Source organism: Scyliorhinus torazame, chromosome 27 (genome assembly GCF_047496885.1).
Source record: "Scyliorhinus torazame isolate Kashiwa2021f chromosome 27, sScyTor2.1, whole genome shotgun sequence".
NCBI lineage: Eukaryota > Metazoa > Chordata > Chondrichthyes > Carcharhiniformes > Scyliorhinidae > Scyliorhinus > Scyliorhinus torazame.
Genome location: NC_092733.1, coordinates 9451435 through 9473754, shown reverse-complemented (window position 1 = coordinate 9473754; position 22320 = coordinate 9451435). Strand labels below are relative to the sequence as shown.

At 52.6% G+C, this 22320-nt stretch overlaps 1 protein-coding gene across 1 annotated transcript in view; it reads right to left on the bottom strand.

The window, feature by feature from the left end:
* LOC140403192 (disabled homolog 2-interacting protein-like) overlaps nt 1-21156 on the bottom strand; it is a 117233-nt gene extending 96077 nt beyond the window's left edge. The window contains exon 1 of the mRNA XM_072490936.1: nt 20617-21156. Within this exon, the coding sequence (XP_072347037.1) occupies nt 20617-21118 (502 nt within the window). The 5' untranslated portion in view covers nt 21119-21156. The remainder of the gene's footprint in view (nt 1-20616) is intronic.
* Nucleotides 21157-22320: the final 1164 nt, after the last annotated feature.

Here is a 22320-nt window from a genome sequence, read left to right as displayed (position 1 = left end):
GGTTCGGCACAACATCGTGGGCCGAAGGGCCTGTTCTGTGCTGTATTTTCTATGTTCTATGTTCTATGCCCTGTCAGAGGGTCAGTGCTGAGGGAGCGCCACACTGTCAGAGGGTCAGGACTGAGGGAGTGCCGCACTGTCAGAGGGTCAGTACTGAGGGAGTGCTGCACTGTCAGAGAGTCAGTACTGAGGGAGCGCCACACTGTCAGTGGTTCAGTACTGAGGGAGTGCTGCACTGTTAGAGGGTCAGTGCTGAGGGAGTGCTGCACTGTCAGTGGATCAGTGCTGAGGGAGCGATGCACTGTCAGAGGGTCAGTACTTAGGGAGCGATGCACTGTCAGAGGGTCAGTACCGAGGGAGTGCTGCACTGTTAGAGGGTCAGTACTGAGGGTGTGCCGCACTGTCAGAGGGTCAGTACCGAGGGAGTGCTGCACTGTTAGAGGGTCAGTACTGAGGGAGTGCCGCACTGTCAGAGGGTCAGTGCTGAGGGAGTGCTGCACTGTCAGTGGGTCAGTGCTGAGGGAGCGCTGCACTGTCAGAGGGTCAGTGCTGAGGGAGTGCTGCACTGTCAGAGGGTTAGTACTGAGGGAGCGATGCACTGTCAGAGGGTCAGTACTGAGGGAGCGCTGCACTGTCAGAGAGTCAGTATTGAGGGAGTGCCGCACTGTCAGAGGGTCAGTACTGAGGGAGTACCACACTGTCAGAGGGTCAGGACTGAGGGAGCACCGCACTGTCAGAGGGTCAGTACTGAGGGAGCGCTGCACTGTCAGAGGGTCAGTACTGAGGGAGTGGTGCACTGTCAGAGGGTCAGTACTGAGGGAGTTCTGCACTGTCAGAGAGTCGGTACTGAGGGAGTACTGCACTGTCAGAGGGTCAGTACCGAGGGAGTGCCGCACTGTCAGAGGGTCAGTACCGAGGGAGTGCTGCACTATCAGAGGGTCAGTACTGAGGGAGTGCTGCACTGTCAGAGGGTCAGTATTGAGGGAGTGCTGCACTGTCAAAGGGTCAGTACTTAGGGAGTGCCGCACTGTCAGAGGGTCAGTACCGAAGGAGTGCCGCACTGTCAGAGGGTCAGTACTGAGGGAGTGCCGCACTGTCAGAGGGTCGGTACCGAGGGAGTGCCGCACTGTCAGAGGGTCAGTACCGAGGGAGTGCTGCACTATCAGAGGGTCAGTACTGAGGGAGTGCTGCACTGTCAGAGGGTCAGTACTGAGGGAGTGCTGCACTGTCAAAGGGTCAGTACTTAGGGAGTGCCGCACTGTCAGAGGGTCAGTACCGAGGGAGTGCCGCACTGTCAGAGGGTCCGTACCGAGGGAGTGCCGCACTGTCAGAGGGTCGGTACCGAGGGTGTGCCGCAGTGTCAGAGGGTCAGTACCGAGGGAGTGCTGCACTGTCAGAGGGTCAGTACTGAGGGAGTGCTGCACTGTCAGAGGGTCAGTACTGTGGGAGTGCTGCACTGTCAGAGGGTCAGTACTGAGGGAGCGCTGCACTGTCAGAGGGTCAGTACTGAGGGAGTGCCGCACTGTCAGAGGGTCAGTACTGTGGGAGTGCTGCACTGTCAGAGGGTCAGTACTGAGGGAGTGCCGCACTGTCAGAGGGTCAGTACTGTGGGAGTGCTGCACTGTCAGAGGGTCAGTACTGAGGGAGTGCTGCACTGTCAGAGGGTCAGTACTGAGGGAGCGCTGCACTGTCAGAGGGTCAGGACCGAGGGGGTGCTGCACTGTCAGAGGGTCAGTACTGAGGGAGTGCCGCACTGTCAGAGGGTCAGTACTGAGGGAGCGCTGCACTGTCAGAGGGTCAGTACTGAGGGAGTGCTGCACTGTCAGAGGGTCAGTACTGAGGGAGTGCTGCGCTGTCAGAGGGTCAGTACCGAGGGAGTGCTGCACTGTCAGAGGGTCAGTACCGAGGGAGTGCTGCACTGTCAGAGGGTCAGTACCGAGGGAGTGCTCGGAAGCTGGCTTCAGTAGGGAATCCCATTGACAATAGCCAGAGTATAGAATCCCTCCACTAGCCAATGACTGGAGAATCCAGCCCGGGAACTGGAGGAGGCCATTCAGTCCCTCAAACATGTCCTACCATCCAATCGGATCGCAATTGCTGATCTGCATCTTAACTCCAACTTAGAGGTTGTTCCCGATTAATTCATAAGGTATGTCCCTCCTGCACTGGCGATCTAGCTGAATATAAAAGCATCCCCCACCCCCCCAAAAAAAAACAGGGGTCATCCCGACTCGAAACATTAACTCGGTTTCTCTCCCCACAGATGCTGCCGGACCTGCTGAGTTTATCCAGCGTTTTCTTTCATTCTTTTTTTACTTTTTTATTCTTCATTTATTCTTCCCTGGGACGTGGGTGTAGCTGATTAGGCCCAGCATTTATTGCCCATCCCTAATTGCCCCTTCATAAAGTGGTGGTCAGCCGCTTTCTTGAAACGCTGCGGTCCCTGCGGTGTAGGTACATCCACTGTGCTGTTAGGGAGGGAGCTCCAAGATTTTGACCCAGCGACAGCGAAGGAACGGCCGATATATTTCCAAGTTGGGATGGTGAGTGGCTCAAAGGGTAATCTCCAGGTGGTGCTGTTCCCATGTGTCTGCTGCCATTGTCCTTCTAGATGGTAGTGGGTTAGGAAGGTGAGTTCTGTGGTGGGTCTTTTAGATGGTACATTGGGCTGCCACTGTGAAGGGGGTGAATGTGTAAAGGCCCCCCTGTCTGTTCCTGTCTATTCCCTTGTTCTTTTGTTTTCGCAGTTGCCATGGGTGATTGGATGGGCTTGGCGGGTTGCCAATGAACTGGCTTGAAGTGCTGTGCTTTGCCCGGTAACCAGTGGTGATCGGTTCTGATTTCACGGAGATGTTTTTCAGAGACAAGGCTGGGTTTCAAGTTTCATTTTTGATCCTGAAGCTGTAACTCGCTCTCTCAAAGATCTAATGATCCGACTGCGAGACTCCCAGCCCACTCCACCGGCCCCGATCAGGTTCCAGCCAGCCCTCAAACAGAGCACCTGGTCTTTCCAAGAAGCTCTTCAAAACAAAGAGACAGCCACTTTAAAAAAAACTGTGGTCGGAAAAAACACCTGCTCAAAAAAGGAAGCACTTCAGAATTAATGGACCACTGTAGAGCTATATGAACAAACAATGCTACACCTTCCTTTGAAATAGCCGGGACCCATCAATCAAGAGACTTTTAAAAGCCCAAGAAATTTAATGTACACAACACAGTTCAAATCCTTCAGGCTTCTAAGTATGCACAGAGGCTTGAAAAGGTTAAAGGGCAATGAATTTGACTGTGAAGAAAGCACTTCAAAGGTTTCCACCACATTAAAGGGAAAACTTGCACCTTCTCCTGACAGATCATTGACATTGGCATGCTGAGAGTTAAGAGTTTTCAGGCTTAGAAAGAAAAGTCTTTCACTTTCTTCTGACATTCCTTTGCTGGAAGAGACATCAAAGGATTCCAAAGCGTCAGAGGAAAGAGTTTTAACTGAAACTTGACCTGCTGAAAGACAGTTTAATGATTTTCAAGGCTACTAATGGAAAGACATGCCACACGACCCCCATCTTGGGAAACATCCCCGCTCTGTGTCCCTCCAGCCAAGCCAAACCACCACCACCCTCACCCCCCGACCATCACCTCGCCTGAAGGATCCCCGCTGGCACCCTGGAGGCAAGTATAGGGGGCGCGATTCTCCACTCCCACGCGGTTGGGAGAATCGCCTGGGCCGCCAAAATTTCCGGGGACGCCGGTCCGACGCCCTCCCGCGATTCTCCCAAGCAGCGGGAACGGCCCGGTCGAGTTTCGCGGGCCGCAGGCCGGAGAATCGCCAGAGACACCCAAAATGGCGATTCTTCGGCACACCCGCGATTCTGAGGCCCGGATGGGCCGAGCGGCCAGGCCAAAACGGCGGGTTCCCCCCAGCGCCGTCCACACCTGGTCGCTGCAGTCGTGAGCGGTGCGTGAACGCTGGGGGGGGGGGGGGGGGGGCGAGGGGGGATCCTGCACTGGGCTTCACCTGGAATGTGGGGTGGCCCGCGATCGGTGCCCACCGATCGTCGGGCCGTCCTCTCTGAAGGAGGACCTCCTTCCTTCCGCGGCCCCGCAAGATCCGTCCCCCATCTTCTTCACAAAGCATGGCTTTGTGAAGGGTAGGTCATGCCTCACAAACCTTATCGAGTTCTTTGAGAAGGTGACTGAACAGGTAGACGAGGGTAGAGCAGTTGATGTGGTGTATATGGATTTCAGCAAAGCGTTTGATAAGGTTCCCCACGGTAGGCTATTGCAGAAAATACGGAGGCTGGGGATTGAGGGTGATTTAGAGATGTGGATCAGAAATTGGCTAGCTGAAAGAAGACAGAGGGTGGTGGTTGATGGGAAATGTTCAGAATGGAGTTCAGTCACAAGTGGAGTACCACAAGGATCTGTTCTGGGGCCGTTGCTGTTTGTCATTTTTATCAATGACCTAGAGGAAGGCGCAGAAGGGTGGGTGAGTAAATTTGCAGACGATACTAAAGTCGATGGTGTTGTCGATAGTGTGGAAGGAAGTAGCAGGTTACAGAGGGATATAGATAAGCTGCAGAGCTGGGCTGAGAGGTGGCAAATGGAGTTTAATGTAGAGAAGTGTGAGGTGATTCACTTTGGAATGAATAACAGGAATGCTGAATATTTGGCTAATGGAAACGTTCTTGAAAGTGTGGATGAGCAGAGGGATCTAGGTGTCCATGTACATAGATCCCTGAAAGTTGCCACCCAGGTTGAAGAAGGCCTATGGAGTGTTGGCCTTTATTGGTAGAGGGATTGAGTTCCGGAGTCAGGAGGTCATGTTGCAGCTGTACAGAACTCTGGTGCGGCCGCATTTGGAGTATTGCGTACAGTTCTGGTCACCGCATTATAGGAAGGACGTGGAGGCTTTGGAGCGGGTGCAGAGGAGATTTACCAGGATGTTGCCTGGTATGGAGGGAAAATCTTGTGAGGAAAGGCTGATGGACTGGAGGTTCTTTTCGTTGGAGAGAAGAAGGTTAAGAGGAGACTTAATAGAGGCATACAAAATGATTAGGGGGTTGGATAGGGTGGACAGTGAGAGCCTTCTCCCGCGGATGGAAATGGCTGGCACGAGGGGACATAACTTTAAACTGAGGGGTAATAGATATAGGACAGAGGTCAGAGGTAGGTTCTTTACGCAAAGAGTAGTGAGGCCGTGGAATGCCCTACCTGCAACAGTAGTGAACTCGCCAACATTGAGGGCATTTAAAAGTTTATTGGATAAACATATGGATGATAATGGCATAGTGTAGGTTGGATGGCTTTTGTTTCGGTGCAACATCGTGGGCCGAAGGGCCTGTACAGCGCTGTATCGTTCTACGTTCTATGTTCTTGTGGGGCGGATTTAGAGAGGACGGCAACCACGCATGCGCGGGTGACGTCCGTTATGCGGCGCCGGCCGCGTCATCTATGCGGCGCCGCCTTTACGCGGGCGACAAGGCCTGGCGCGGGTAGATGACGCGGTCCCGATCCTGGCCCATTGTCAGGGCCTGAATCGGTCGGGACCGGGGCCGTTCCGCGCCGTCGTGAACCTCGACGGTGTTCACGACGGCGCGGCCACTTCGGCGTGGGGGTGGAGAATCCCGCCCGGGGAGTCCTGAAGTCCAAGGTGCCAGGTTGGCACTGCCACGAGGCGGGCCTGAAGAGGGGGACTGAGGGAGGGGACATTTGGTATGCCCACAACGGGGTCATCGTTCACTTCGGGGGGGTGGGATTCATGAGGGGTGGGGGTCGGAGGGCCTTGCCAGTGAATCGGGAGGGGGGTCTTGCCAGCGATTTGTATGTGTGTGCGGGGGGGGGGGTGGGGGGGGGGGGTGCAGCATTATTCTGAGATTGGGGTGCCCATTAAAAATGGCGCCCCGGATTCTGAGGAGCGGGACCTGTCAGCGAGTTTAGGGCCCACCCCTCTCAAGTCCCAACTGAAACCCTCCCGGCAGAATAGCGCCTGAGCAGCGCTCCCAGTGCCACCAGGAATCACTCTGGTTTTCCCAATGGCTGGCCGGAGCACCTAGACTCAAAATGGGAGAATTGCGGCCACCGTTAAACTGTTGGATTCTTGTTGAAAGACCAACGTCTTCACTGATGACCTTTAGCAAAAGAGGTTTGACGCCCTTGTCACTGTGGGATATACGTGGCTCCAGTCCCACTCCAATGTGGCTGACTGTTAACTGGAGTGGGTAACTGGGGCCAGACTGCTGGCTGAGGCAGCGAGGGATGGATGATGAATTTCAGCAATAGCAATGTCGTTGGAAACAGTTACACGGTAAGCAGCCACAGAACTCTGTTTCTCACAGGCTGAGCTAAAAACAATCCTTCTGAACAAGTTTTATTATTGAAACAACCCCACCCTTGCTATTAAAGCTAACTCGGCTGAATCAGTTTGGGCAGAAACGTAACGACATAGAATTTACAATCCTGAAACAGGCCATTCAGCCCATCCGGTCCAGGCTGGTTGGTACTCTACATGAACCTGCTCCCACCCTGTCTCACCCTATCCACGTGATCCTATTGCCTTGTCCCTTCATTCACCTAACCTACGCTTAAATACAGCTATGTCATTCACCCCCGCTATTCCCTGGGATGGTGGTCGCCACTCACCAGATGATGAATTGGTTTCAGTCTCTCTGGAAGGGACAGCCATCAACAGGATTCGCCAGACCTCCCCAGCTTCATCCTTTGCCCAGCTAACCTCCTCCAGCCCAACTCCCCTCTGAAAGTGAGGAAGTGCTGGAAGAACGCAGCAGGTTCCGCAGCGCCAGTGGCGCGAGAAACACTAGTTCGCTTTTCGAGTCAAGCGTGACTCGTAAAAGTCATCCTGGACTCAAAACTTTGGGCGCGATTCTCCGGAAAGATTTTGAAGTGTGGCAGCCAACGGGAACTGCCGCGAGCTTCCCTGCGCCCGGCCCAGCGAGGCCGGCAATGCTACTCATCCTGGGGAGGCTCCTGGACGCAGTGGAGGCCAGGAGAGATGGCCAGTATACCCGAGGGTCCCGGAGGGTCAGCCACAGGGCAGCCAGTGCCACCTGGGCCGAGGTGGAGGCAGCTGTCAGCACCGGGAGTGTGACCAGGAGGCCTGTCCTCCAGTGCCGGAGAAAGGTCAGCACCATACACCATACAAGCACGAGTGAGTAGACACCATAGCCCCCCTCCCCCACCCCGAGATCTTTCTGCCCCCACACGAGCATCCACCCCCCCCCAACTCTCCATGAGTCCCCCAATCCCTCCTCCCTTCAACACCCTCAGCCCTTCATTCATTCCCTTCCCCCCCCCCCGCCCCCCGCCCACTCCACCATCACTGTGAACCACGTGTGTGGCTAACGATTCCCTTTCTGTGTCTCCTCAGGAAAAGCTCTCCCACGATCGCTGGGCGAGGGTCCAGACTGACGGTGGGGTGCCAGACATTAGATACTTCACCATCTTTGAGGAGTATGCCCTGGAGGTGACTGGTGTGGCTGAGGACAGCGCGATCACCCAAGCGGAGGCTGGCGGACGCCGCAGAGGTGAGGAACCACCGGGCCCCACCTGAAGGACCTGTCAAACGTGAGTTTTTATTGCCTTACTGACTGACCCATCCCTCCCATTGACTACTTGTCCATTCTCCCGCAGGTCCTCCAGCGGCGGCGACGGCCCATCCCGGGTGCCCCCCCCCCCCCCTCCCCTCTCCAGCCTCCCAGGGGAACACCTCGGAGGAGAGCTCCGAGGAAGCCGTGATCGAGGCGTCACAGCTGTCATCTCCACCCTCCACCAACGCAGATACACGCATCTCGGTGGGAAATGTTCGTGAAGAGGCTTCTGGGACACAATCTGGTGAGCACCACACTGCTGCTGATGTATCTCAGGTGGAGGCAGGAACCGTCCCCGGGTGAGACAGCAGTCGGAGATCTGCTGGATCCCAGGACCCAGCTGGATCCCAGCCTGTTCCTGAGCCTGTGGAAGAGGCCATCCCGGAGCTGATGGAGAAGTTAGGGAGCAGCCGGGACATTCAGAGGGACATGTCAGAGACACTCCAGCAGGTCCCTAGCTGATTGGAGGAGTCCCAGAGGCTGTAGGTACAGGAGATGTCACCGGCAATTTACTTCCTTGCACAGAAACACAAAATTAAACTCATTAAATCCATATTATTTCTAATATCCACCGTACAACCTGTGGTGAACGTATTATGGTAACCATTCACCACTGTACTACATTGTATCACCCTGTTGCCCGTGTGGGCTCCACCTATGGACCATTGTTTGTACTACACTGATTGTATCATATTGGTGCCCTTGTGGACTCCGCCCCTGGCTCCGCCCCCTTGAGGGGAGGTCTAAGAACAGCTGCCCTGTAGGCGGCTCTCATTGCAGAGCAGTCACAGGCAGGCACTGTTCTAGTTGATTACATAGATCACATAACTGCTTCTTGACACATCTGACAATGTTTCTGTGAAGCGCCTTGGGCCAGTTTACACCATTGAAGGCGCTGTATAAATGTTGGAAGTCAGATACCAAGTTGTATCTCCTATTGAAAGACAGAACCATGCTTGGATCAGTCACAATCCAGGCGAAGGCAGGGGGAGTGTGACAATGTGACTTGGGGGGGGTGGGGAGGAGAAATACTTTTACTCCTGTCTCCAGCTCCCTGACCTTCGATATGTATCTGAGCCGCAGTGAAAAACCCTAGCTGTAATTCAGAATCAGAATTGAATTTCCTGGCATCAATCTGGTAAAAGCAAGGACCTGACAGTTCAAAAACACTCCACAAAGAACACTGGGTAATTCAAATGAATCAGGTAGACTCATCTTGTCTTTTTAACCACAGGTTGTGTGTGACTGGAACACTCACCGGTTACGTTAAATAGTCATCACGTCACTCAGGCCGCCTTTCCTGTACACAGCCCAATCATCTGTATTTCCATTGGTCCATTCTCACAGCTCTGAGAAGTGGTGTGTTCAGCACAGGATTTGTGGCTCGGTTTGACAGTTGAGGTCCTGTACAGTGAAACCAGACAGCTCTCGGCTCACGTCGCATGCCCAGATGTTGTGTTAGAAATATATTTAGAAGCCAATTATCTCGATGAAACGTCTCGAGCCCTGAGCGGCTTTGACAGGTTGGCTGCCAAGAGCCTGTCCCCTCTCCCTCCCCCTCCCCCTCCTCTTCCCCCCTCTCCCCATCCCCCCTCTCCCCATTCCCCCTCCCCCTCTCCCCCCTCCCCATCCCCTCTCCTCTTCCCCGCAACCACCTTTCCCTCTCCCCCCTCTCATCTCCTCTTCTCCCCACCTCCTCGCCCTCTCCCCATCTCCCCTCTCCCCCCTCCCCCCTCTCCCCATCACCCCTCTCCTCTACCCCACTCTCCCCATCCCCCTCTCCCCATCCCCCCTCCCCTCTCATCTTCTCTTCCCCCCACCTCCTTGCCCTCTCCCCATCCCCCCTCTCCCCCATTCCCCCTCTCCCCCATCCTCCCTCTCCCCTCTCCTCTTCCCCCCCACCTCCTCGCCCTCTCCCCATCCTCCCTCTCCCCCTCTCCTCTTCCCCCCCCAACCTCCTCACCCTCCCCCCCGCCCCCCTCCTTTCTCTTCACCCCCCCCTTCCCCTCCTTTTTCCCTCTACCTCCTCTCCGTCTCCCCGTCGCCCTTCCTCTCCTCCCCTTCCCCCCCCACACCCTCCTCTACCCCCTCCCCCCCCCCCCCCCCCCCCCCCCCACCACCACCACCCCTTCTGAACGCTGCCTTCTGTGAAATGTGAATCATGGTTGCCATGGCAACAGACACCTTTACATGCATTTTGCAGTCCGGATCAATAATAATAATCTTTATCATTGTCACATGTAGGCTTACATTAACACTGCAGTGAAGTTACTGTGACAAGCCCCTAGTCCCCACACTCCGGCGCCTGTTCGGGTACACAGAGGGAGAATTCAGAATGTCCAATTCACCTAACAGCACGTCTTTCGGGACGAGGGTACTGATGCTGGCGGCTCCAATTTTCCCTCCGTCAAATGGCTGACCAGGAATCTCTCCCACTCACAGCGCCCGCCATTGGCGTAAGGCCATGAGAGATAGGAGCAGAAGTCAGCCATTCAGCCCATCGAGTCTGCTTCACCTTTCAATGAGATCGTGACTGGTCTGACGTGATAATCCCCAACGCCACTCTCCCACCTTCCTTATCCCCACAACCCTCGATTCCCTCTCCGATTAAAAATCCGTCTCTCTCAGCTTTGAACATGTCCATTGAGTCCTGGGGTGGGGCTTGAACCTGGAGCTTCCGGCTGAGAGACAGGGGGCACTGAACATTGCATCACAAGACCCCCACCCACCTGCAAAGCACCTTGGCGAGGGGCGTTTCTACTCAAAGAAATATCTCAGACGAAAATAAATATAGCCCAGGAAATCCTGAGATTAGCCAGGATAGAAGTCAGCTTCCTGGGGAATGTCCTGAAATTCAAGTCCCATCCCAGCTCTGCCATGGTTCCACTTTCTTTGGACCTACATTTACATTCCGACATTGGGATGCGCAGCATGTCCGACGGGCAGATCTATCACTTGACCTCGTTCTGATTAAGCCATGGAATCATTACTTACATCCCAGACATGACTATAACCATCCCTGGGTATGTCCTGTCCCACCGACAGACCCAGAAGAGGCAGGGATCCAGTCAGGAGGGAGTTACCCTGGGAGTCCACAACATCAACTCCGAACCCCGTGAAGCTTCAGGACAAACATGGGCAAGGAAACCTCCTGCTGATTACCACCTACCGTTCCCTGTTGGCTGATGAATCAGTACTCCTCCATGTTGAACAGCACGTTTGGGCAGCACGGTAGCCTAGTGGTTAGCACAGTTGCTTCACAGCTCCAGGGTCCCAGGTTCGATTCCTGGCTTGGGTCACTGTGGTGATACACCACTGTACTTCCCTAGCATTGTACATAGTTATATAATAGTTGTGTGTAACGTGGCCCTGTAATCCTGTGTATTGTACTGTAGCTCTGTAGAGGTTAGGTCACCTGTATGTAACCTGACCTGGCCACGGAGAGCTCCGCCTTGGCCACTCCCCCGGGAGTTAGGTATAAGACCCAGCTTCTGAGACCTGACCCATTTTGTCTGGGGTCGTCTGTGTCGGGTAAGCTTCCTATGTAGTGTATTAAAGCCTTGGCTAAAGTCTCACATGTCTTTGTGGTTCTTGACGCTTAGTGCATCAGTCACTGTCTGTGCGGAGTCTGCACGTTCTCCCTGTGCCTGCGTGGGTTTCCTCCGGGTGCTCCGGTTTCCTCCCACAGTCCAAAGATGGAGGAGGTAGTGGAAGCAGGGACGATAGGGACATTTAAGGGGCATCTTGACAAATACATGAATAGGATGGGAATAGAAGGATACGGACCCAGGAAGTGTAGAAGATTGTAGTTTAGTCGGGCAGCATGGTCGGAACGGGCTTGGAGGGCCGAAGGGCTGTTCCTGTGCTGTACATTTCTTTGTTCTTTGTCTTTGTTTGTATGTGCAGGTTAGCTGGATTGGACATGCTAAATTGCCCCTTAGTGTCCAAAAAAAGTTAAGTGGGGGTTACGGGGATAGGGTAGAGACATGGGATTGAGTAGGATGCTCTTTGCAAGGGCCGGTGCAGACTCGATAGGCCAAATGGCCTCCTTCTGCACTGTAAATTCTGTTAAAAAAAAGCACGTGGAGGAGCACTGTGGTGGCAAGGGTGCAGAATGTACTCTGGGTGGGGGATCGCAATGTTCATGACCAAGAGTGGCTCGGTAGTACCACCACATTCCAAGCTGGCCGGGTCCTAAAGGACAGATCTGCTAGACTGGGACAGCAGCAGGTGGTGAAGGAACCAACAAGAGGAAAAAATATACTTGACCTCGTCCTCACCAACCTTCCGTGAATACATCTGTCCATGACAGCATCGGAAAGAGTGACCACTACAAAGTCCCGACTTCACATTGAGGATACCATCCATTCTGTTATGTGGCACTACCATCGCGCTAAATGGGATAGACTTTGAACAAATCTAGCAACCTATGAAGCGCTGGGGGCCATCAGCAGCAGCAGAATTGTACTCAACCACAATCTGTAACCTCCTGGCCCGACATATCCCCCACTCTACCATTGCCACCAAGCCAGGGGATCAACTCTGGTCCAATGAACTGGGGCTGGTTTAGCACAGGGCTAAATCGCTGGCTTTGAAAGCAGATCAAGGCAGGCCAGCAGCACGGTTCAATTCCCGTACCAGCCTCCCCGAACAGGTGCGGGAATGTGGCCACTAGGGGCTTTTCACACTAACTTCAGTTGAAGCCACCTTGTGACAATAAATGATTTTCATTCATTTCATTTCATTTTCATGAAGAGTGCAGGAGAGCATGCTGGGAGCAACATCAGGCAGACCGAAAAATGAGGTGTTAACCTGGTGAAGCTACAACACAGGACTACTTGTGTACCAAACAACATTAGCAGCAAGTAATAGACAGAGCTAAGCACAACCAACGGACCAGGTCTAAGCTCTGCAGTCCTGCCACATCTAGTCTCAATGATGGAGGAGCCCAGCACATATGTGCATAAGACAAGGCCGAGGTATTCGCAACAATCTTCAGCCAGAAATGCCAAGTGGATGATCCATCTCGGTCTCCTCCGGAGGTCCCCAGCATCACAGATGTCAGTCTTCAGCCAATACAATTCACTCCGCGTGATATCAAGAAATGACTGAAGGCACTGGATACTGCAAAGGCTATGGGCCCTGACAATATCCCGGCAATAGTACTGAAGACTTGTTCCCCAGAACTTGCCGCGCCCTTAGCCAAGCTGTTCCAGTACAGGTACAACACTGGCATCTACTCGTCAATGTGGAAAATTGCCTGGGTTTGTGCTGTACACAAGAAACAGGACAAATCCAGCCCAGCCAATTACCACCCTATCAGTCTACTCTCCATCATTAGCAAAGTGATGGAAGGAATCATCAACAGTGCTATCAAACGGCACTTACTCAGCAATAACCTGCTCATGGACACTCAGTTTGGTTTCCGCCAGGGTCCCTCAGCTCCTGACTTCATTACAGCCTTGGTTCAAACATGGACAAAAGAGCTGAATGCCGGAGGTGAGAGTGACTGCCCTTGACATCAAGGCAGCATTTGACAAAGTCGGTATGTGCGGGAGGAATCCAATGTACAAAGTTCTGTACTATGTTGAATTGATATGTTTATGTCTTGCTATGCGACTTTTCTTTTCTTTTTGTTACGGTGGGGGGGGGGGGGTTGTATGGTTGAAAATGTTATTGAAAAATTCTTAATAAACATATTTTTTTAAAAAAAGACAGCATTTGGCCGAGTGTGGCATCATGGAGCCCGAGCTAAACTGGGGTCAATGGGAATCGGGGAAAACTCTCCGCTGGTTGGAATCCTACCTGGCACAAAGGAAGATGGTTGTGGTGGTTGGAGGTCAATCATCTCAGCTCCAGGACATCACTGCAGGAGTTCCTCAGGGTAGTGTCCTAGGCCGAACAATCTTCAGTTGCTTCATCAATGATCTTTCTCCCATCATAAGGTCAGAGGTGGGGAGATTCGCGGATGCCTGCACAATGTTCAGCACCATTCGTGATTCCTCAGACACTGAGGCAGTTCATGTCCAAATGCAGCAAGACCTGGACAATATCCAGGCTTGGGCTGGCAAACGATGAGCAATGATCGCGCCACACAAGTGCTAGGCAATGACCATCTCCAATGAGAAAGAATTAAACCATCACACTTGACATTCAATGCATTACCATCGCTGAATCCCCCACTATCAACATCCCGGGGGTTACCATTGACCAGAAACTGAACTGGACCCAGCCATATTAATACTGTGGCTACCAGGGCAGGTCAAAGGCTAGGAATCCTATGGTGAGTCACCTCCTGACCCCCCCAAAGCCTGTCCACCATCTACAAGACAGAGGTCAGGAGTGTGATGGAATACTCTCCACGTGCCTGGATGAGCGCAGCTCCAACAACACTCAAGAAGCTCAACACCATCCAGGACAAAGCAGCCCCGCTTGATTGCTCCCCCTTCCACAAACATTCAAACCCTCCACCACCGACAAACAGTAGCAGCCGTGTGTACCGTCTACAAGATGCACTGCAATAACTCACCAAGGTTTCTTAGACAGCACCTTCCAAACCCACAGCCTCTACCATCTAGAAGGACAAGAGCAGCAGATACACAGAGCAGTACAGCACAGTACAGGCCCTTCAGCCCACAATGTTGCGCCGAGCATTTATCCTAATCTAAGATCAACCTAACCTACACCCCTTCAATTTACTGCTGTCCATGTGCCTGTCTAAGAGTCGCTTAAATGTCCCCAATGACTGACTCCACCACCTCTGCTGGCAGTGCATTCCACACACCCACCACTCTCTGTGTAAAGAACCTACCTCTGACATCTCCCCTATACCTTCCTCCAATCACCTTAAAATTATGTCCCCTCGTGACAGCCATTTCCACCCTGGGGAAAGGTCTCTGGCTATCCACTCTATCCATGCCTCTCATCACCTTGTACACCTCTATCAAGTCACCTCTCTTCCTTCTTCGCTCCAGTGAGAAAAGCCCTAGCTCCCTTAACCTTTCTTTATAAGACATGCCCTCCAGTCCAGGCAGCATCCTGGTAAATCTCCTCTGTACCCTCTCCAAAGCATCCACATCCTTCCTAGAATGGGGCGACCAGAACTGGACACAATATTCCAAGTGTGGTCTAACTAGAGTTTTATAAAGCTGCAGCAAAACTTCGTGGCTCTAAAACTCAATCCACCTGTTAATGAAAGCCAACACACCATACGTCTTCTTAACAACCCTATCAACCTGGGTGGCAACTTTGAGGGATCTATGTACGTGGACCCCAAGATCCCTCTGTTCCTCCACACTTCCAAGAATCCTGCCTTTAACCCTGTATTCAGCATTCAAATTCAACCTTCCAAAATGAATCACTTCACATTTATCAAAGTTGAACTCCATCTGCCACTTCTCAGCCCAGCTCTGCATCCTATCAATGTCCTGTTGTAACCTGCAACAACCCTCAACACTATCTACAACTCCCCCAACCGTCGGGTCATCGGCAAACTTACTAACCCACCCTTCCACTTCCTCATCCAAGTCATTTCTAAAAACCACAAAGAGCAGAGGTCCCAGAACAGATCCTTGCGGGACACCACTGATCACCGACCTCCAGGCGGAATACTTTCCATCCACTACCACTCACTGTCTTCTTTCAGCCAGCCAATTCTGTATCCAGACAGCCAAATTTCCTTGTATCCCATGCCCCCTAACTTTCTGAATGAGCCTACCATGGGGAACCTTATCAAATGCCTTACTGAAATCCATATACACCACATCCACTGCCCGACCTTCATCAATGTGTCTCGTCACATCCTCAACGAATTCAATGAGGCTTTTAAGGCTTGACCTGCCCCTCACAAAGCCATGCTGAGTATCTTTAATCAAACTATGTTTTTCCAAATAATCATAAATCCTATCTCTCAGAATCCTTTCCAATATTTTGCTCACCACAGACGTAAGACTGATGGGTCTGTAATTCCCAGGGATTTCCCTATTCCCTTTCTTGAATCGGGGAACAACATTCGCCTCCCTCCAATCCTTCGGTCCGACTCCAGTGGAGAGTGAGGACGCAAAGATCATCGCCAATGGCGCAGCAATCTCCTCCCTCGCTTCCCGTAGTAACCTTGGGTATATCCCGTCAGGCCCAGGGGGCTTATCTATCCTGATGCTTTTCAAAATTTCCAGCACATCCTCCTTCTTAATATCAACCTGTTTGAGTCTATTAACCTGGTTCACCCTATTCTCATGGGCAACAAGGTCCCTCTCTCTCGTGAATACTGAAGCAAAGTATTCATTTAGGGCCTCCCCATCTCCCCGGACTCTAGGCACATGTTCCCTCCACTATCCCTGGTCGACCCTACTCTCACTCTGATCATCCTCTTATTTCTCACATAAGGATAGAACGCCTTGGGGTTTTCCCTAATCCTTCCCGCCAGGGCTTTTTCATGCCCCCTTCTAGCTCTCCTCAGTCCATTTTTGAGTTCCTTCCTGGCTACCTTGTAATCCTCAAGAGCCGAGTCAGATCCTTGCTTCCTCAACATTACATAAGCTTCCTTCTTCCTCTTGACTAGAAGCTCCACTTCTCTTGTCATCCAAGGCTCCTTCACCTTACCATTCCTTCCTCGTCTCAGTGGGACAAAACTATCCAACACTCGCAGCAAGTGCTCCTTAAACAACCCCCACATTACTGTTGTGCATTTCCCCAAGAACAATTGTTCCCACTTTATGCTCCTCAGCTCCCGTCTAATAGCAGTATAATGTCCCCTCCCCCAATTAAATACCTGGGAAACTGCAAGTTCCCCTCTGAGCCACTCACCACCCTGACTTGGAAATATATCGGCCGTTCCTTCACTGTCGCTGGGTCAAAATCCTGGAACTCACTCCCTAACAGCACAGTGGGTGTACCTGCATCACATGGACTGCAGCGTTTCAAGAAGGTGGCTCACCGTCAATCAGTGTCCACTGCACTTTACTCAAAATACATGGGTGCCTGTTGCCTTAGCCACGCTGGGGGTGCCAGTACAAAAGGACAGAATTATGAGTTTACTTCAGAGCCTCGAGCCCAGAGCACACGCTGACAGTCCCAGAGGGAGTGCTGCACTGCCAGAGGTTCCACCTTTCGGACAAGACGTTGAACTGAGACCCGATCATAAGTGAAAATAAACGAGCCCATTGCACTATTCGACCGGGATTATCGTGTTCCGTCGCTGGCTTGCACCGCGGTAGGTGTGGCAAGACATCGGCCGTCCAGTGGGATCGTCCTGTCCTGCCAATGTCTGTGGGCCTGTGCAGGGCACGCCCACCCCGCCACCAGGGAGGCTGCGGGGGTTCCACATTGGCGGAACCGGAAAATCCCACTGGTGGGAAGGGCTGGAAAATTCCACCCTTCAAAGAACAGCTGGGGGGGGGGGGGTTGTTCCCCACTGTCCTGGCCAACATTCATCCCTCAATCAACATTGCAGAAATAGATTATTTGGTACATTGTTTGTGGAAGCTTGCTGCGTGTAAATACTTCAAAAGAACTTCATTGGCTGTAAGCACTATGGGATTCCTGAGGCCCGAAAAGGCGCTATATAAATGAAAATCTTTCTTTTTTTTTGCATTTTAGGGTAGGCCTGGTAAAGCACTGGGAGGTGTCACAATACAGTGAGTGTTAAGAATATCGAAGGAAATCGCTGTCTCACAGTGCCAGGGTCCCAGGTTCGATTCTGACCTTGGGTGACTGTGCGGAGTCTGCACGTCCTCCCCGTAACTGCGAGGGTTTCCTCCGGGTGCTCCGGTTTCCACCCACGGTCCAAAGATGTGCGGGTTGGGTGGGGTTGCAGGGATAGCGGAGTGGGCCGAGGTGGAGTGCTCTTTCGGACGGCCGGTGTAGAGTCGATGGGCCGAATGGCCTCCTTCTGCACTTTAGGGATTCAATAGATTCTCCGGAAGTGTCGGAAGTGGGATATTGGGACTGAGCATGTGGAGATCTTCACAGAGCGCAGCAGTCGGAGAATTTATCAAGGCAGTGGGTACTCGAGAGTTCAGTCGCGCCCACACAGAAGGCGCAATGTGCAAAACGCAGGCAGATAAATCATCGGCTGTCCCATCGCCACTCTGACCCATTGAGTTTCATTAAACTCATCCATCTGCTATTCAATTAACACAGACTGAGTGGAGCCAAGAGTTCAACATTGAAACGCTGTAAATTCTCTTCAACGGGAGAATTGTTTCATTTTAAACAAAACAGAATATTCTTTCTTCCCAGAAGCAATTGACCTGGCCCTGAGCTTCTCCTCATTTTCAGATACTTTTTTAAAATCCCTGCTGACCACCCTCCCTCCTCCTGCTCGAGAGCTGCACCTGACTCTCTCGCTCACAGTCTGTGGACTTCATTGGCTCCGTCGCCACTCTTAATCTAACTCATTGCAAAATGAGTAGATTCTAAAGGTCAATGCGAACAGATGAAAACGTCAGCACATTCTGCAGTCCCCCGGTTTGTGCTGAATTAACTGATCGCTCCTAGTTTGACAGTTCAGGCATCAGAATTAAACTCAGTTGGCTGTTTCTTTAAGGGCATCAGGAGGCCATTCAGCCCTTTGAGTCATGCTGTACCATGCAAACAGACCAGGCTGGTTTGTCTGTTCCATTCTCACGCCTTTCCTCCCTATCTCTCGCTTATCAAAACAAATCTCTGTTGATCTTAGTCCTGAACACTTTAATTGCTCCACTCGCATTTGGGGGCGGCACAACGGCTGGCACCGCTGCCTCACAGCGCCAGGGTCCCGGGTTCGAGTCCCGGCTTGGGCCTGTGCGGAGTCTGCACCTTCTCCCCGTGTGTGCGCGGGTTTCCTCCGGGTGCTCCGGTTTCCTCCCACAGTCCAAAGATGTGCGGGTTAGGTGGGGTTACGGGGATAGGACAAGGGGAGCGGTAGGGCACTCTTTCAGAGGGGCGGTGCAAACTCGATGGGCCGAATGGCCTCCTTCTGCACTGTCGGGATTCTGTGGATTCACAGCCTCTTGGGTGAAGGGGATAAAGGTCAGGGACTCCACCACTGGGAGGAGAATCCAAGGGTAACCAACTCTGTTCTGATAGATAATCCCCCTCTCACCTCGAGCCTCACAGCTCCATCCCTCTCTCTGTCGCAACCTTTCTTGCCTCTCTATTTTATTCCTTCGCTACTACAATCATTGCTTATCTCAACGTTTATCTCTTACAATTACGCTCACACGTTCATCTTTTCTTTTATTTATTCATTTACGGGATGTGGGTGTTGCTGGCTAGCCCGGCCTTTATTAACCAACCAACCTCCTTTCAAAATTTATCTGGCGGGTGAGCTGCCTTCTTGAACCCGCTGCAGTCGCTGTGGTGTAGGTACACCCACTGTGCTGTTAGGGAGGGGGTTCCAGGATTTTGCCCCAGCGACAGTGAAGGAACGGCCGATATATTTCCAAGTCAGGGTGGTGAGTGAGTTGGAGGGGGGGCCTCCAAGGGGTGGGGTTCCCAGGTATCTGCTGCTCTTGGCCTTCTAGATGTTGGGGGTCATGGGGTTGGAAAGAGCCTTGGTGAGTTACTGCAGTACATCTTGTAGATGGTACACACGGCTGCTCCTGTTCATTGTTCGGTGGAGGGTTTGAATGTTTGTGGAATGAGGAGCGATCAAGCGGGGCTGCTTTGTCCTGGGTGGTGTTGAGCTTCTTGAGTGTTGTTGGAGCTGCGCTCATCCAGGCAAGTGGGGAGTATTACACCACACTCCTGACTGGTGCCTTGTAGATGGTGGATAGGCTTCGGGAGGGGGGGGGGGGGGGGGGGGGGGTCTAGGAGGCGAGTTACTCGCCACAGAATTCCCACTGCACTTCCTGGTTCGCTACAGTCCGACAGAGGGAAAAGCAAGGCTTGTTGCATTTTCACCCCAACCAATTCTCAAACTGCTGAGCTCTTTGCCTCCTCTGGCCTCCCCTCCTTCAAAAATCCGCAGGCTTTTGAAATCAAGCTGGGTGCCAGCTGACCAGCAGGCCTCAATTGACCTAGTCTGTCGTCCTGATTTCTTTCAACCTTACCGGTGACCTGAACACCGAGAGAGTTCTGCACCGCCTGCGGCACTGTCTATCAGATAAGACTTTGCAAGGTGAGACCTTAAACTGGTGGAAATAAAAGTTGCCATGGCATGGTTTTGTAGAAAAGCAAGGGGATGGTCCCCAGTATAGGGTCAAAGTTTATCCTTTGATCGAGACTTCAAAAAAAAGATTATCTCATTGCCGTTTTGTGGGAGCTTGCTGTGCACAAATCGACCACTTTGTTTCCCACATGACAACAGTCACCACACCCCAAAAGTGGCCATAACGTGCTTTGGGACGTTCCAAAGTCACGAAGGGTGCTGGAGGAATGAAACTTCTTTCTTAACCCCTCACCCCGGGCTTTCCAGGGAAGAAACCAGCGCCAATCTGGCACCTCCAATTACAAAGGCAAAATACTGGTGTTGCCGCAAATCTGAGATGAGAATCAAAGGCCCTGGAAACGCTCAGCAGGCCAGACAACAACTGTGGTGAGAAACAGAACTCGCACTTGAGCCTGGATGCTGCCGTGTCATCAGAATTCTCACGAAAGGCCATCAGCCTGAAATGTCCAGATTGTTTCTGTCTCCACGGAAGCCGCCAGGTCGGCCAAGTTTTTTCCCGCCGCGTTCCGGTTCTTGACCCACCTCCTGGTGGCGGGTGGTCGTGGGTGAGGATTGAACTTTTAAAATCTAAATTGAGACTCCAATGCCGATGGCAAACTCTGGGTGGTCCTCGCCGTCCTCCCACTGTTGTGTAGAAGGACAGGGGTCTATCAACTGGGAGATCCCTCGGCTATTCTGCGGATGCCCATCTTTCTCCCAAAATACACTAATGGGTGGCGGGAAGTCACCCGCACGCGCCCACCCACACCCAGGAAATATGCCCCTCTTTAGGTCAACCTCCAGCACCCTGGAATGCATTAGCGCTCAGCAGAAATCCCAGAAATAAATAAAAACACCTGATAACAACATAATGATGCAGGACGGTACCTTGCTGGGATTGGTCCAGTGCTGACTCCTGGAAGGAACGCTTGCGAGACAATCGACTTGAAACCGAAGTCAGGAATCTCCGGAACCTGACAGCCGAATCGGACTTCGCCTTCTTCAGAGTTCCAGGAACCCTTGTGGATTGGGATGGCTGGTGGCTCGATTTCGTGGACAGGTTGTCCCTCTTGCTCCGCACCGCTTGCGCCTCCCCGGGGGTTGGATGATCCGGGGCGCTGGTGCCCTCCCTGTCGGCGGTGCTCCTGCCCCTCTCCAGCTTCGGGGACCTTTCCCCTTGGGCGTCCTCCTGCAGGGAAGCCTCGGCACCCCCAGCAGCCCCCGTCAGGTCCCCCTCCCCCGCGGCCTCCCCCTCCGAGGCTGCCGCCTCCTCTTCCTCCTCACTCCTCCTGCTCGCATTCACCTTGGGGGCCGTGACCCACTTGTAAGCCTTCAGCGGGTCGGCAACGGGAGCTGCCGTGGCAAAGGCTGAATTCCCCTCCACGTCCATCGTTGGAGCAGCCGGACAGGGAAAGCCAATCCCGCCGAGCCTATCTGACAATCGTCTGGCAGAATGAAACGTGTCACGTGTCCCTTGGTCCCCGCAGAATTCAGCTCGCTGATACGTGCTCGCTTTTCTTTTGTGTGGGTGTGGGGTTTTTTTTCTTTTCAAAAAGGTAACACGATGGTACATCTGTTGAAAAGGAAGTAGAGGAGGGCACGGCGGCAGGAAGACTGCCTCACACACTCAGCTACGCAAAAGGAGACTGGAAACCACAAGGTCAGATGGAAGGAGATTAAGAGGGTTGTTTTGTTTCAAAAAAAAGTTCAACATTCGCCCTCCCCTCAAAAAAAGGACAAAGCAATATCCCTCCCGAAACTCCTCAAGAGGGGAACAGATTGGTGCCCTGACTGAACTCTAATCGTACGTCACTTCATCAAAGCCGCATCTTTCGTTCCATTGGGGTTTTTAAGGGGCATATTCTTCTTGTTTCCTCCGAGGTTTTGAGATACCCCTCAGTTCCGTACATTTTCCAGGAATTCTTTAGGAATTCTATTCCTTCAGTTGGGCGTCTGTTCCCCATTTGGCAATGGGTCTGTGTGTTTCAGAAAGCATGTGGAATAGATCTCTCAACTAAAAGCAGCAGAATAGAGAAATGGTACAGTGTGCCTTTAAGTTCAACACCTTAATCTATTGGTCCTCTAAACCCAACGATTCCAATGTTTCCCTTGCCTCGCCCCCTAGCTCCCAACCTCTGTAACTTCAGCTCGTTCAAACCTCTGCTGCCTGAATCTTAGCACGCAGCAAGTCCCGTTCACTCATCGCACCCTGTGCTCGCTGACCAGCATTGGTTCCTGGACTGGCCACGGTCTCATGTTAAAATCTTCACCCTCATCTTCAAATCCCTTCACGGCCTCGCTCCTCCGCATCTCTGCAACCTCCTCCAACCCCGTGAGCCTCCAACATCTCTGTGTTCCACCAATCCTGGCCTCTTGCACGTAGCCCCAGCGGAACACAACACGACCTCCAGACTGTACAGGAGAACAGACCCCCCAGTCCGGAGGGAGAGGGGGTGCAGAGGAACAGAACCCCCTCCCCATCCCCATTGCCCCATCACTGGAAGCCATGCCTTCAACTGTCAAGGTGCTAATCTATGGAATTCTCACTTTAAATCTCCCACTACCTTGTCTTTCCCTCTCTTTCTCTTTCTT